Here is a 12,782-nt window from a genome sequence, read left to right on the forward strand (position 1 = left end):
CAAACAAACTAGGGAAATGCAACATAGATGGAGCTAGTATAAGTTGGGTGCAAAACTGGTTGGAAAATCATTCCCAAAGAGGAGTCATCAGTGGTTCACAGTCCAGCTGGGTGGGTATATGAAGTGGGGTCCCAATGGGATCAGTCCAGGGTCGGGTTCTGTTCAATATCTTCATCAGTGATTTAGATCTGGGCATAGAGAGTACACGTATACAGTTTGTGGATGACATCAAGCTGAGAGGCGTTGCAAGTGCTTTGGAGGATAGGATTAAAATTCAAAATGATCTGGACAAACTGGAGATATGATCTAAAGTAAATAGGATGAAATTCAATAAGGAAAAATGCAAAGTACTCCACTTAGGAAGGAACAATCAATTGCACACACATAAAATGAGAAATGACTGCCTAGGAAGGAACACTGCAGAAAGGGATCGGGGAGTCATAGTGGATCACAAGTTAAATATGAGTCAACAGTGTGACACTTGCAAAAAAGTATTAGCAGGAGTGTTGTAAGCAAGACATGAGAAGTAATTCTTCCGCTCTACTCCATGCTGGTACTGCCCCAACTGGAGTATTGTGTCCTGTTCTGGGTGTCACATTTCAGGAAAGATGTGGACAAATTGGAGCAACAAAAACGATTAAAAGTCGAGAAAACATGACCTATGAGGGAAGATTGAAAAAACTGGGTTTGTTTCGTCTAGAAAAGGGAAGACTGAGGGGGCGACATTGTAACAGTTTTCAAGTATGTAAAAGGTTGTTAAAGGAGGAGGAAGAAAAATGGTTCTCATTAACCTCGGAGGACAGGACAAGAAGCAATGGCCTTAAATTGCAGCCAGGGAGGTTTAGGATGGGCATTAGGAAAAATCTTCCTGTCAGGGGGGTTAAGCACTGGAATAAATTGTCTAGGGAGGTTGTGGAATCTCCATCGTTGGAGATTTTTAAGAGCAGGTTAGACAAGCACCTGTCAGGGATGGTCTAGATACTACTTAGTCCTGCCGTGAGTGCCGGAGACTGAACTAGATGACCTCCCAAGGTCTCTTCCATTCCTACGATTCTTGGCACCTGTCCCTTAGCTTAGGGCAATCAGGTGGTGAGCTCTTGTTTGAGGGTTATGGAACCATCAGTGTTTCTGTATTACAAACCCCTTTGCATCATCCATGGGGAGGTAAGGAATTTTACCCAGGAACAACTCAGCGTACTTTTGGTGTCCTTCAGTGAATTCTGATTTCTCAGTAAAGCAAGCCACAACGAGATTCCAATCAGTTGTGCTACCTGGCTTCATCAGTGATTTTATATTGTAATAAACTGTGTGTATGCGTTTGCTATTGGTTGGACTCATAACTGCTTAAGTGTGTGTCACAGGCCATATACTCTTAAGGAGCTTCTCCTTTACTCCAGGCCTATGCTTTTGAATGAGAAGGATCTGAGCTCTATCCCAGATGTCTCCATGAAGCCTGAGCGACTGTGGTGTGCAGCACAATGATAATGGCTCAAACATCTAGAAGAGGCCAGTTACTGCTATTTGGACTGGTGGCTTTGAGATGTGGAGGGGCCCAGGTGGGTCTATGAAGAAATGGACCCACCTAATCTCTCATGGCCAACAGGGGGAAGCAGAGTGGAATGTGTCTTGGGTGCTTGCAATCTGATTAGCAACAAATGCAGAGGGACCTAAGCACCCACCTGTGACAGTCGTGCCAAATCCAGGCGTGGCGGCCGTTCTTGGGGCGGAAGTCAGCCTGCCCATTGTTGTGGATCTGGGAGGAGAAGCGCAGGAGCCTCCTGTAGCCAGTGGACACGGATGTGTTGGCAGCCGAGGTGGCCAGACAGTTCTCCTCAAGTGCACACTGCAGCAAGAACATTGGGCGGTCCTCCAGGTAGGAGGTTTGCTCCACCACTTCGGCATTGAGCACCAGATCCGGGGCAGCTGGTCGTGGAGAAAGGAAAATGTCTAAGACCTGTCCACACCAAAGCGATGGTTTGCCACTCAAATCGTATCCCAATTGTAGCCATTGGCCTAGCTGCCCCGCTGTACGCTCCTAGAGGGAGCAGGACAAGGCCACAATCTGCGCTGTTTGAAACCAAGGTTTTCAACATAAACTGCAATACACATGGCAGTTGGCTCAGGCTTGAGAAAGTGCAGATGTTGCTGGTGAGAAGGTCAGAGCAGGCAGCAGTGGCAAATACCTGAGTTTGGAGGAGGAGAGGCAGAGCACGTGGGAAACGGGAGGCTGTTCCCAATATAAGGTGGAAAGCCAAGGGTTGGAGAAGATGCTGGAGAAAGCAGTTACAGAGGAGCAGACGACGGAATGAAAGTAGAGACTGAAGAAGGCGCACGAGAAGAAGAAAGAAAATCAATCAACTGAACACCAAATAAAAAGCTACGTTCCTACCACTGCTTTTTGGACATTTAACTCTATATTATTCAGACAGTCAGTTGATCCTAACATTTGCCAGTGTGTTAAAATAGAAAGATGGCCCAATGATTGGTATGAGCCTCTCTCTTTCCTCCCAGCATCCCAAGAGAAGCCCTTTGGAAGGGAAATCTCCATGATCAGTATCACTTTTCTAGGTGTCTTGACGATTGGAAGAAGAAAATCCAAGTAACTCACTTTCTGAGCAGGAAACTCCTGCGGCAAAGCGGCCGCCGCCTCTGGGGCACGACACCTGGGCCCCGTCGTGCCGGCAGTGCGCCAAGGACATCTCCGTCCCGGAACATTTCACGCCACTCATAACAACGTCATTGGCGCTGACGTCTCCGTGCCAGTACCAAGTTTCCTATGGAAAAAGAGAGAGAAATGGGTCATTTGATTCCAGTCGCAGGTTGCTCCTCTCAGGGAGGATGTCCAAGCACAGGTCACTGCCAGAAGGACAGACCCCACCGGTGTACTTTAATATGCAAGTTAGATCCATCCAAATCCCATAACTCCCACTGGAATGAGGGGCAAGTGTGTACGAGGCAAACTATGGCACAGGAGACAGCATCAGGGTTTTTTGTGAATGCATGAACATTTGCATCTGTATTTGGAACGAGCCCTTTTCATATTCCTGGAGAGGTAGTGCTCCCCTCAAAGCAAATCATTTAGAGGCCATCAAGCTAGGAAATGCTTATTCTGAAGGGAGACAGAGCTCTCACATCTATCACTTTGGGGCACATTTATTCACTTCAGAAACCAGGTAAGCCAGTTATTAATGATTTACAGCACCATAGGGGAGACCCAGGTTTGAATCCTGGGTCACGATTTCCAAAAGGGACCAGTGATTTTGGCTGCCAAACTTGAACCACCTTAAAGAGGCCTTGATTTTCAGAGGGTGGGTGCTCAGCACTGTGTAAAAACTCAGCCCCCCGCCTGCCCCTCTAAGAGCTCACATGTTGGGCGGCCAGAATCATCAGTCACGTTTGAAAACCCTAGACCCAGCCTTCAAAGACGAAGGAGATACCACTACCCTTGGGAGCAAAGTGTAAGTGGTTAATGTTCTGGGCTACCATGTGGGAAGGCCTGGCTTCTGTGCTAACCTCAGTCATGGACCACCTGGCATGCAGAGATCTCCTGGAGCTGGGCTAACATTTGCACAAGATGAGTTTTGCAATTCATCAGCCTTTCTCCACATTAAATTAGCCAGGAGCCACTTCAACTTTAATGAGCTGGATGGGAATCCCTTTTTCATACCGGTACCAGGCTCCCCAGAGTGTGTGACCAGCCGCTGCTGTGCAGGGAGGCAGGAAGCAACAAAAACACAAGTTACTGTATATGGAGTGAAAGGAGAATTTGTGACCATTTAGCAGGAGGAAAACTTTAAAAAAAAAAAGTCCCCCTCTCCGCCCATTTTAAAAAGGAGGAAATAGTAGCAAAATATATATAACAATATTCAGACACATTCTGGTGCCACAGCTTTATCTGTAAATGTATTATCACGTTGATTCCTATATTAGGAGGCCTGCTTGGGCTTTTTAACCCGGTCAGAGATTGGGATCTTCATTAACAGGTTATCAGCAAGTTGCCCTGACAAGGGTACATGATTTCATTGTTTGACTTGCTGCTGGGATTTTGTACCGTCTTAAATCAACTGAACTCTGTAGCAAGTGTATATATTTGTAAACATAAGTATGCAGTCAGCCCTCATGACATGGGTGTTGTACCACACCATCCTTAACTAACTCCCTTGGGCTTCAAGCCATGCAATTTAAATAGAGCAAAATTGTAGCAGTCTATATAAAATGAGCTGGAATTGTTGCTAATAGATATTTTAGAAAATGGCACATCCTGCCTTTTGTGGCTGTACTGAAGCCACGGGGGCATCCGAGACAATCAGATGTCTGTCTTATGATAATACTAAGCCCTTTGGATCTACAAAAAGCATTGTATAGACTTTTAACTAGTTCATCTTCACAACTGCCTGCGAGGTATTATCTGCACTATATAGACAGGGAAATGGAGGCACAATTTAACTGAGGTTAAATGACTTGCCACACAATGAGTTGCAGAGAATAGAAATCAGGTGATCTGACTCTCAGTCCCCTGCTCTAAGGCAGGAAACGATACTTCCCTCCCAGAGCTGGGAGCAGAACCCAGGAATCATGAGCGTCCTTTGTGCTGAGCATGGGTCACAGTTAAACATGGTTAAAAACATCTCTCCTTGTTTTTGGATATGTTTAAATTCCACTTTGCTGTAGTCCAACTCTACATCCACATCTCCACCCAGCCAGTTTATGAATTCATCCTCTCGGTCTGTTGGGATGGGCAGATACACTGCTACGTTAGGATAGGCGCCTGGCAAATAAACCATGTCTGCCTTGCAACATTTGTGCATCAGGGAGGGCCAGCAGGATGCTCCAGCAGGAGACCAGAATGCTGTTGCATGACTAACACCAGAGAAAGAGAATTAACAGCCGGACTGGCCTAGTGCGAGGCAGAGATGGTGTCAGCCAGAAAATAGGAAAGCCCAGAAGATAACAAACAAGAAGGAAAGTTTAGAAGCAAAAGTTTTCCTATCGGAAACAAACGCGTTAAAGGCCTCTGACATCATTTTAGGGCCAAGTCCTCAACTCCCCAAGGGTAGCAAATGGTTCAGTGGCATAGTCTGAAAGGGTAGCATGCTGTACTCAGAAATTGTGAAGTACTGTCTGCTGAGAGCTAGACAAGGACGGGAGCATCTCTACTCGTTAGAGCTAGAGTCTAGGACCCAGGAGTCCTGAGCTGAGATTTTCAAAGCAGTTCACAAGATTTAAAATTAATGGAAGATGCGTTATTAAATCCCCTGAACAGCTCCAAAGATCTCAGCCCTCCACCTCTTCCCAGCTCTGCCTCCGTGTAACTACGGGCAAGCCACTTAGCCCTTCTGTGCTCAGCTTATCTAAAACCGGTATCGTTATATTTAACAAGCTCACAGGGCCGTTAGGAGACCGAGTGGTTTAAGAGGCAGGATGGTCTAACACCTATAGCCCTCATCTGGATCTCAAAAGATCTAGATTCAGTTTCTGGCTTTGCCATCAACTTCTTGTTTGATCTTGGACAATCTCTCTCTGTCTTAGTTCCCCACCTGTAAAATGCAGATAACATTCCCTCTTCCCCTGCTTTTACCTGTCTTTCCTATTAAAACTAAGCTCTTCAGGGCTGGGGATTGTCTCTTACTAGGGGTATGTACAGCACTGTGGGGCCCTGATCTTGCTACTGTAATTCCGTTTTGGGTATGCTTGGCGATCTGCAGCTAAAGGGGGAACTGAGTATAGTGGATTAATTGTATCCACATGAACTCCAAATTAATTGTAAATATAGACAGTTTCCCTGGTGGACCAATGCAGGATTATTCCCCACTGTCCATTGCCCTGTCTAGTTGTCCCAAGACTTCTTCCTCCTGGCTAAGAACCTGACATTGGTTGCAGTTGCAATCACCTTATGCTGATCTATGTGAAAATGTCAAAGCTGGAAATGCATTTCAGGTAGAGAAGGAATGGTCTGTACCATGGCTGCTGTTGCAACACACTGTCTCATTAACCCTGTTAGCAATGCCCTGTGCGCACATAGCTAACCCCTGTTCCCCACAGTGTTGCTTTATGTTCATGTGTATAATGCACCCTGGTCCCACATAAGGGTCTTTTCTATTCTAAATACCCACGGGCCCTGCTAAAGGAAAATATCTCATTTCAAGACGGCCTGTTGGTGCCGCGTCAATGGAGCCGGGCGACTGGGAAGGGCAGTGTTCGATGGATGCAGCTGCCCTGGGCTCTTGTGCGCTAGCTTGGCAGCTGCACAAGAAAATAAACTGAAAGAACCAAAGCAGCAGCTTGTGAAGGTGGATTGCTAAACTAGCTGTGAATTCAAAGCCCTGCGTGAGAGAAATGACAGCACTACCCACCCAACCCCAATTCCTGAAGAATTAGGCCCTTCTGACCAGTGCTAGGACAGGGTGGAGGGAGGATCACCATCAACCTGAAGGCCTACAGTGGCGGGAAATCATTGCCTGGAGGCAGCCTACAGATCACTAGTTTAGGGCATGACGAACTAGAAAAGCTCAAAGGCCACGACGTTAGTGGCATCTCCACTAAGCCACTCACCCCAAAGTTGTGCTGGTGGAACCACCTGGGCAGCCTCAACATACCAAAGGAGGGGAACAGCAACTCAGCCTTCCCCTCAGAGCACAAAGGGCCAGGCCAGCTGGCTGGAGAAATGGGATGGGAGAGGGTAAGTCGGCCTATCAAGTGGATTCCTGAAGACACTGGGGAAGAAGTGGCTGCATGGGCAAGCCCCTGAAGGAGGAACTGGATCCTAAGAGAGTGCAGGAAGGCCTCCTGGTCCAGTAGAACTGCTGCCAGGTAAGGGGAGGCTGGGGCCTGGTGGGGAAGAAGCTTCTTTGGAGGGTCTCTGGCTACATTAACATAGGAGCATTGTGCAGCTTTGGCCGGCTCCCTCAAAAGCTTTTGTATAGGAATTACAATGTTTCGATTGCCAGGGGTCCTGGAACCCTCTCTGCCGGAAAGTGGGTAGTCTGGGCCTCGTGCTTAGATGACAGCTGTTTAATCTCAATGGTCTTCCAAGAACCTATATGCTCCATCTCTGGCCCTGTTAGTTGCTCTACGATAATGCTGTCTAGAGTCTGCCATGTTCACTGGGCCTAATATTTAACATTCTCCGTGGAGATCCCAGATGGAGTCGTTTATTACACAGAGACAATAACTCACCTACCACAGAGCTGCACTCAGGTTTTGCCTTGAGTCTCACCTATCTTCAGAGCAAGCTACCCAATCCCCGGCAGGATTCAGGAGCTATTAGTCATTTGAAGGCCTCGCTCTTTACCCACATTAAACAAGCCCAGGAATGCAGCTGGCATTATTTTGTACTGTTTTATTAGGGTGAAGCAAGATTGTGCTAGGCACGGCGCACCCACAGCGAGACAGTCCCCTTCCCGGAAAAGCTTGACATGTTTGCCTCAGCTCTGGACGAGGGTCTCTCTTGGGACAGGCCTCCATTGCTGCCCCAATCACTAGCTGTCCGGCCTGGCTGGCTTCCTTTATAGGGATTGCATTCTGCCTCCCTAGTCTCCTACTGCCATTTCGTCTGGATCGGGTAACTCTCTGCTCCCTGTCCTAAGCTGTTCTGCAACGTTCCAGTGTCCTGCTAAGCTGCTGCCACATTCTAGCCTAGAAGTGCGGGGCAGAGAAAACAATCCTATAGATAGGATACATCAGTCAAAGTGCTGTGGGGGGTCCCTTAGCATGGAAGTTGTCAAAACATTGCCCCAGATGTGCCACAGAAACCAGCAGAAAAGGGCTGAGGAACTGCAGCCCTGAGATGTAAGTTTCCCGAAGGTTTATTTTCCTTGGCAGCCCTGCCATTTCTGCCCTAGGGCAAGTGATATGGCTGCTCTGGTGCCCACTGTGGTGGCAGCCCTGTCCTGTACCTATCAGCCATGATGTACTTTGTAGTGCATGCTGCACCCCAGGCTAGATCAGATCATTCTGGATTCACTGTGGGATGGAGGCTGTGGGCAGTGCATTCCTGCAGGGGGCATTCAAGGAGCTTGGGCATTCATTTTGGACAGCGGCAGAGAGAGAAGCAGCAACCTACTTGCAGAGCATAACTGGTGTCAGCCCAGAGTAAAGGGGTCATCGAGATCAAAGAGTTGCCCTTGGGATTTAAAGAAACTCCCTTGGGCTGCTCCCAACCACTGCACCCCGCAGAAGCCTTAGTGCTGCTGAAAATACAGTCCTGTCTCGCTGGCTGAAGGACCTACGTGGCAGGCCCATGGGACAAACTGCTGGGAGCGAAGGGGCTGGATGGCTCCAGGGAATCTCTGCACTTGTGAGCAAAACCATTACCATGTGATTGACGCTCGGGGGTTCCGTGTGAAACAGTGAGGCTCCCCACAACCTGGTGGATACCCCCTTCCCCCCATCACCTGCACCACCATCACTGCTGGCAGGCTCAGCAGGGAGGCCAAGGATAGATTGGGCCCTGCAGCCTGAACTGTCACGCTCCTCACGGGTGCTCCTGCTAGCCCAGGGTTGAGGTACGCTGGTAGGGCAGTGTGCCCAGATGCTGCCTGTGTGGTACCTGCTCTGTGGATAAACACAGGGCTAGGGGCAAAAGGTCCCCTCGCTCCTCTATGCCCAGAGCGCGCGCCATAGAGAGGAGACGTACCTGAAAGGCGTGGCTGGCGAAGCCGAGGCCTAGCTGGCGACACACCACCATGGCTTCCACGGTGCTCCAGTTCTGGCTGCAGACAGTCCCCCACTTCAGAGTGCCATTGCGCTGCATGAGGACTTCGACCCGGCCCTCGTAGGGGTTACGGCCACCGCTCAGACGCAGCTGCAGATTACCAAAGAAAGAGAGAAATCGTCTCCTCAGCTCTCTGAAAGCGTCTGCCAGGAATTTCCCAACTGACCTAGTTCCACATCTGAACAGACACAGGCTCGCAGATGTGGGCAGCAAAACACATTCTCCGCTCTCATCTGAGTGAGTGATTTATAAAAAGACCATCCCAGCTGGTGGCCCGTGGAATTGTTTGCAATGAAGCTACAGCAGCTGGCGAGGGAAAGTTCAGATCCTTCTAGTCTCGCTGTGGTCTTAGGGTTAAGGCACTGGACTGGGACTCAGGAGATCAGGTTCAACTCCTGGTTCTGCCACTGACTCCACGAGTGACCTTGGGCAAGTCAATACAGTTCTACAGCTGTAAAGTGGGGATGATAATATGTCCTTCTCCAGCCCTTAGGGACATAGGCTTTACCCGTTCGGATCAGACCCATCTAGTCCAGTATCCGGTCTCTGACAGTGGCTGCTACCGACTGAAGCAGGTGCAAGACACCGGGCAGTAGACACTTTTAGGGTAACAGGCCCACCTTGATTATCACCACAAAAGGTTTTGCTCCTCCCCCCCGCCCCCCGCTCGTAATAGCTCATCTTAAGTGATCACTCTCCTTACAGTGTGTATGATAACGCCCATTGTTTCATGTTCTCTGTGTGTGTATACAAGTCTCCCCACTGTATTTTCCACCGAATGCATCCGATGAAGTGAGCTGCAGCTCACGAAAGCTTATGCTCAAATAAATTTGTTCGTCTCTAAGGTGCCACAAGTGCTCCTTCTCTTTTTGCGAATACAGACTAACACAGCTGCTACTCTGAAACTGTCAAAAAAGGCTCCCCAGGGAAAGATTTCTCTAAGGTCAGTTTAAGCCCTGAAACAGGAAGCTTTCTATCCCTTTCAAACTCATGTTAACAGTTACTACTGTCTTGTGTTATTAGATTGGATAGTAAGCGCCTCTTGGCAGGGCCTGTCTCTCACTATGTGTTTGTACAGCACCTAGCACAATGGGGACTAAGCCTGGGGACTTTAGGCACTGCTATAATGGAAATAATAAATCATGTCTCATCATGCTAAGCAGAGGCCTACACAAACTGCAGGACATGCTGGAATTAAACAACATTTATTAAGCACTGAGCAGAGAGGTCACAAAATAATAATAAATAAGACAGCTCCTTGCACTTTTAGAGCACTTTGCAGGCCTGGATCTCAAAGCCCTTTCCAAAAAGGTGGAAGGCAGTCTCATTATCCCCTTTTTAGAGATGGAGAAACTGAGGCATGGAGAACGGAAGCGACTGGCCAAGGTCACACTGCAAGTCAGAGGCACTGCTGATAATACAATGCAGAACACCAGACCCTTCCCTGTCTTCTAAACCCTAGCAGGCCCTCTAACTTATCAATATAGAACCATTAATAAACTCAGCTTGGCAAATCTTCGCACATCTTTCCATGACCTTATTATTATTATTATTATGTGTTTCCATTCCCACCCATTCTCTCGTCCATTTAGACGGTAAGCTCTTCAGGGCAGAAACAGTCTCTTCCTATGCGATTCTCTCGTGGCTAGCACAATATAATAGGCACTGCTATCATACAAATAAGAAATAAAGGACATGCCCAAAACCTATGCACCACTTCTATGCTGATGAAATCTTCAGGATAGGGCTTGAGTACGGCATGGGCTTTGTGCAGACTCTCTGCCCAGGGATGAGTTTCACTCACAGGGAATACTTAATGGCATTAAGCGAAGGACTTTAATATCACCAAGGGGCAGCCCAGCAGAAATTACGAAGCACAGCATTTGGGGAATTATTGTTCTGCTGCTCAAAACATTTTGCTCTCTGGTCTAACATAATACAGATGTCAAAATTCATGGAACAAGAGTTTAGCCAAATGATTCTGACACAATCTTTGTTCTTACTGGCAAGAGAGATCCCAAGTCAGTGTCTGAAGGGCTGTGGCACAGTACCAGTGGTTAGCATGAACCTCTGCAGGAGCCCACATGCTACTTCCAGATGGACCAAGGCCCTATTCATGCCCTCCCAGTCTTGGCTTTTTGTTTTGTAGAACAGGAAAATAATCCACATCACACTGGATTAGTAAGCAGAAGTAACCTAGTCCCAAACATATCTTAACTTCTAATGAGAGTTGGGGGTCCCAGGACAAACCCACACAACAGTGTCACTGCTGTGCAGACTTGTGCGGGGAGAAGGAAGGGGACCACCACCAGGTGCAACAGCCCTTTGATTGTAAATGCAACTGGTGGTTTTTGCCTGAGGCATTTCTGTGTTTCCCATCACCATGGTATCTGAGTGCCTCCCCCGAGGGAGAGGTGTGTTCTTATCCTCCTTTTATAGACGGGGAAACGAAGAGAGGGAGATGGTATGGATGCCTATGTATTGGAAATAGTATCTATGTCCCTCAGTCTTTGGCTGCTCAGCTTTAGACACAGTCTCTGATTTTTAGTGGTACCGAGCACCAGCAGCTTCCATCAAGTGAAATCAGGCCCCACGTGTATAAAGCTGGGCAATCAAAAAAACCCAGAGAGAGACACAAAATTAGAGGCTGCTTTAAAAATCTGACCCTAGGTGACCTGTGCAGGGTCACCCAGGACATTTGTATTAGAGCTGAGAATGCAACCCTAATCAAGTACCTTAGCCAATCAACCATCCTTCCTTTCAGTATGGAACATCCTCATATCTTGATGGAGCTTAAAGGTAGAAAGCACAAGGCCGACTCAGATGCAAAACCTCAACCCTGGATGTCTGCCCTGTGAAATCAGTGCGACTGTTCGCTGCTCTAGCTCCCTTTTCATCTTTCTTGAGAAAAATCTCAGTGGCTCACATTGGGCGGGGCGGTGGGGGTGAGATGCCCCACTATGCAGAGAGCCAACACAGGCACCACTTACGCCCTATTTTGAAGGTTAAAGTGGGACTTAAGTGGTCCCCAAACTTTGCGCTGGGCCAATTGCTGAGAGATTAATTTCACCCTTGGCTCATTTGACGCCGACACGAAGCAGCAGGTGCAAGGCGAGAATGAGACACACAAGGCTTCTTTGAGACACCGCACGTCCGGTACAGGGTTTTCTTTGGAAAGCACAATTGCCAGAACCAGTTATTTCCCCAGAATATTTTTCGGGACTGGAAAAACACAGCCCCAGGAAAACCATTTGGTTCCTCTTCCGAAAGCTGTTTGATTGCAGCTCCAAAGTAACAAGTAGTTCCAGTATTTTGTCTTTCAGAAATGTTAAATACAAATATCTTGAGGCCACGGCTTCAATCTTAAACTGCGTAATCTCTGACACACAGCAGCTCATTAAAGTCATAGGACGCTTTTTGTTTTCCTTTAAGACAACCATGCCATGTGTTAGCATTTCTCAGCAAAACTTATTCTATATTTCCTCTCCTAGCCTCCAACCTAGTTTTACAAGAACATTGTTTTAGGACGCAGGCCTTGTACAAAGATAGTGGGACGTAAAAGGTGGATTACATCCTGTGGACGCTGATTGGAGCATTGAAGATCTATCCCGCCTCCACAAACCACTAGACTAAATGACAGTGGGTACCCCAGGTTAGAGTCTTTAAAAAATCCTTTCCCATCAACAGCTTAAACTGAGGGTCATGTGTGTTGTGCTAGCAGAAGTCAAGGGTAATGGGGCTAATATTTAAGCAATCATTATTTTAGCTATGCTTGACTTACATCTGTTGCAAAGCTGGATAGGCTACTTTGCACCTAGATGCATCGTTAGGTGCCTAATACCTTTAAAATCTGGCCCCAAGTCACTATTGAAAATGGGACTTAGGCACTTTTGAAAGCGTTATCCTGTGTCCCTATCACTGTCAATACAGGGTTATGCCCAACTGTGCATTTCATATAGTTTTTTTTTTTGGTCTGGCCTAGTTTTATGTCTCAACTGATGGGGCTTCCATCACTTCCTTCAGGTGACTATTCCCACAAACAATTTGAGATCATAATAGGTACTCGGGT

General features: G+C 47.6%; 1 protein-coding gene across 10 annotated transcripts in view; it reads right to left on the reverse strand.

Moving 5' to 3' along the window:
* Positions 1-12,782, reverse strand: part of LOXL2 (lysyl oxidase like 2) — a 103,089-nt gene that overhangs the window by 8,734 nt on the left and 81,573 nt on the right. For all 10 annotated transcript variants that reach the window (XR_005290362.2, XM_038385095.2, XM_038385088.2 and 7 more), the window contains 3 exons: positions 8,636-8,803; positions 2,609-2,774; positions 1,680-1,923 (listed from right to left, as the gene is read on the reverse strand). Coding sequence is in view for 9 of the 10 variants with exons in the window: in XM_038385095.2 (XP_038241023.1) it covers positions 1,680-1,923; positions 2,609-2,774; positions 8,636-8,803 (578 nt within the window). In the remaining variant the exon portion in view is untranslated. The remainder of the gene's footprint in view (positions 1-1,679; positions 1,924-2,608; positions 2,775-8,635; positions 8,804-12,782) is intronic.

Source organism: Dermochelys coriacea, chromosome 26 (genome assembly GCF_009764565.3).
Source record: "Dermochelys coriacea isolate rDerCor1 chromosome 26, rDerCor1.pri.v4, whole genome shotgun sequence".
NCBI lineage: Eukaryota > Metazoa > Chordata > Testudines > Dermochelyidae > Dermochelys > Dermochelys coriacea.